We start from the raw sequence: 3,326 nt of genomic DNA, 5'->3' as shown, positions 1-3,326 counted from the left end.
TTACTACAGTAGGAAAATGTGACTTAAAAACTTGTAAACTTGGAGGTGATGGGATAATATTTATTTGTTTCTACTCCTAATAAAACCCGTTTTATAACCACCTTTGTATTTTTGTTGGTCCTTATCCGCTGTTGTTGTGATGCATGGCAGATGCTGACTGATGACAGTGCTAAAATTATGCACACAACGCACAAAAGTGACCGAAATCTATATAATGTTTTGTTTCTATTATTAATAATAGAAGAGACAGTTTTCTAATTACCCATGTTGAAATAGCTAATTAAACGTATACAAATAGCGTTGGCGTTCGTTTCTGTAAGGGGAATAAACACTATAGCCAACCAGGTAAACAAATGAACGAGTCAACTTTACGGCTCGTGTGGTCTTGCTGAACAGGCCACTTACACATAAATGAACCGATGCGTTTCCTCTATTTCCTGCTCTCGGATAATTAACTGCACAGAAACTCACCAAAAGATTTTGACGAGACACAATGATCGATGGTTTAAAATAATTGTACTCTATTTTGATAAAAATGTTTTAGGAAGTGTCCGTTGTTGCGCATTTGGGTATTATTTGACATAACCTAAAATATATGCTTATGAATAGAAGCATATAATAAATAGATTAATCAAAATAGATTATTGTTGCCGACTATTGTCGTTTGTAGTTGTAGTCCATTGTAGCTGCACGTGTTGCATCCTCCCATCCAGTAGGGGGCGATATACACCGCTAGGAGACCGTAGGATGGCTAGAGGAGAGACACACACACACACACACCCCAACATGGCGTCCTCCATGGGCGGAATGTTCCCCGGGCAGCAGCCCCCTGGCGCGCACCCCCCTGCTGGGGTTCCTGGCCCGCTAGCAGGCCCTCCCGGCGGCAGAGCCTCCAACAGCACCTTGGTGGATGACCTGGAAGCTTCTTTTGAGGTGGACTGAGCTCAGATTAGATTAAGATAAGGCGTTAGCCGTTAGCTCGCCGTCCTAGCTAACCCGTGAGGAGAGACTCGCTGGTTTTAATACCACCCAGTTCAACATCACGTTGTGTGCGGTTCTGGCGTGTAGGGACTCTGAATGTTATTTTCGCAGCTAGGCTGTAGTTGATATGGAGTTAAAACTTGTTATGATGTGTGAACAGCAATCACCTCCGCAGTGTAGTTGTAAAGTGGAAACGTGTATGTTCATGAATTAACATATTTAAGTTTAAGTTACGCGTTAGTGTCCTAGTTGGCTATCTAAATGACTCTTGGCCATGTCGGTTCGGTTCATTTTCAGGCATGTTTCGCATCCCTGGTGAGCCAGGACTACGTGAATGGCACCGACCAGGAAGAGATCAGAACAGGTGAAGTCTGACAAACGTTTCATTTAGATTAAGTTGCAGTGTGCCCTAATCAGCTGATTCTAGCTGTTTTAATTGTGTTTCTTTAAGGAGTTGATCAGTGCATTCAGAAGTTTCTCGATGTGGCCAGGCAAACGGAGTGTTTTTTCCTTCAAAAAAGGCTGCAGCTCTCGGTACAGAAACCTGAGCAGGTGGAGAAAGAGGTGAGTTTTGTTCTCTCACACACTACAAACACAGAATTTCGTCACACATTATTCCTCATTTAAGTATTTAAGTGAAATGTCTGCAAAATGTGACTTTTGCAGTTGTGTTCTGACTAACTGCAGCACAGCTCAGCCCCTTTTCAAGAGTTCTAGTGCAGAAGCACTATGAATGATTGTCGTTGACATAATTAAAAAACAGAAATGTCAAATTGTTGTATCGGAGGTCCCTCATCGTGTGTGTGTGTGACGTGCTGATGCAGGACATATCGGAGCTGAGGAACGAGCTTCAGAGGAAGGAGATGCTGATCCAGAAGCACCTGACCAAGCTGCACCACTGGCAGCAGGTGCTGGAGGACATCAACGTCCAGCATAAGAAACCCACGGACATGCCTCAGGGACCGCTGGCCTTCCTGGAGCAGGCCTCTGCCAACCTGCCCGCTCCGGTCAAGCCCAACTGAGCGTGCTCACAACAGTGCAGGGCTGGACCATATAAACGCGCAGTGTTGCCGCAGTGCTGCAAGATCAGCACAAGAGTTTTTGGGGGCAACACCCGGCACCAGCACGGTCCTGGTGAGATGAGCAGGATGTTCACCAGAATAGTGGTCCTGGTGCTTTTTTGTTTTTGTTAATCTAGCGTAAAGAAAAATAAATAGCCACTCCTGAGAAATTTAGGGAGTAATTTGCTAATGTAGAACTGTATGTTTCCATGGTTACCTGTGAGTTAAATGTATAATAACTCAGGATAACTTGAGTTTTTGTTTAAGCTGATGTTATAATTTTTTGTGTGGTTAAATTAATTGTTCAAAATACCATTAACATTTTTGATTGTGTCAATAGTGTACAGTTATAAACATATAGGACCTTTTGGAAACTAGTAGAATTAGTCTAGAGTTTTGAGCTTTTTAAGAAGAAGCAAGTCTTTTATTTTCAATATTTCACATTTACTTTGCACTTTTAAAAAATAAATATCTGCATTTTCTACTTTGTGTGTTTAGTATTTAGCAGTTGATGGTGTCATTTACATAAAACAACTTGGTCTTTATCAGTTATCCAAGTGAAGTTTTCTTTTATAGTTGTATATTGTAGGTAACATTGGTTTGTTGGGTAATTTTCTGTCCATGTCATTAACTGTCAAGCATTTGCAAGGTAGCGTGCTGGTGCTGAAAACAAAAACTGCATACCGATTGTCTGTATGCACATTTTTGTTGTTTTTAAAAAAACCAAAATACTTTTCTCTTAAATACAGTGTTTTTATCAGTCCTAAATGTGCATTAATGGATGTGTTCACATTCACCTCCCTGCACCAAGATCTGACCATTTCATTTGAGTGCTCTCTGGTCATGCTGTCTGAAGACACTAGCAACCTGGGCGTCATCCAGGGCCACCAGCTCTCATTCTCCATACACGCTAACAAGACGTGCGTATTTCTGTTATGGCACCAAGGGGATCCAGCCATTTTTTCTGTAGAGATGCCAGTCAAGTGCTTCTGCAGTCCCTGGTCAATCCAACACGGCTTCTGCAGTGTGTTTCCTAGACCTTTGTAGCTGATCCAGAATGCAGCTGCACAATTAAGATTCAGTCTTTCCAAGTTCACACACACCACTGCTGTCTTCTCTGTGTTTGAGAAATAATGCTTGATTTAGGCAAGAAGATAAAAAGGATTATGTTCCTTACGACTGGAAAGTAATAAATGTGGGATAACGCACTTTGTTTTACAATTGTACCTCAAAAATATTGTGTTCTGGTGAGTAGATCCATCACCCAGATATGTATATAATTTT

The 3,326-nt window shown here is 41.7% G+C and overlaps 1 protein-coding gene across 1 annotated transcript; it reads left to right on the top strand.

Moving 5' to 3' along the window:
* The first annotated feature begins 769 nt into the window (after nucleotides 1-769).
* On the top strand, nucleotides 770-2,524 carry med28 (mediator complex subunit 28). Its single transcript, XM_077018775.1, has 4 exons — nucleotides 770-933; nucleotides 1,279-1,345; nucleotides 1,433-1,545; nucleotides 1,806-2,524. The coding sequence occupies exons 1-4, from the start codon at nucleotides 787-789 to the stop codon at nucleotides 2,001-2,003; spliced, it is 525 nt and encodes a 174-aa protein (XP_076874890.1). The 5' UTR covers nucleotides 770-786; the 3' UTR covers nucleotides 2,004-2,524.
* The last annotated feature ends 802 nt before the right edge of the window (nucleotides 2,525-3,326 follow it).

Source organism: Brachyhypopomus gauderio, chromosome 1 (assembly GCF_052324685.1).
Source record: "Brachyhypopomus gauderio isolate BG-103 chromosome 1, BGAUD_0.2, whole genome shotgun sequence".
NCBI lineage: Eukaryota > Metazoa > Chordata > Actinopteri > Gymnotiformes > Hypopomidae > Brachyhypopomus > Brachyhypopomus gauderio.
The sequence above is the reverse complement of the archived record's forward strand: the minus strand, read 5'-3'. Positions and strand labels throughout refer to the sequence as shown.

What these genes read in the sequence shown, in the direction of transcription:
- med28 (XM_077018775.1), top strand. Translation starts at nt 787, where the DNA reads ATGGCGTCCTCCATGGGCGGAATGTTCCCCGGGCAGCAGCCCCCTGGC. An exon ending in ACCTGGAAGCTTCTTTTGAG is followed by an intron (nt 934 to 1,278) that starts GTGGACTGAGCT and finishes GTTCATTTTCAG; the next exon opens with GCATGTTTCGCATCCCTGGT. An exon ending in CCAGGAAGAGATCAGAACAG is followed by an intron (nt 1,346 to 1,432) that starts GTGAAGTCTGAC and finishes TGTTTCTTTAAG; the next exon opens with GAGTTGATCAGTGCATTCAG.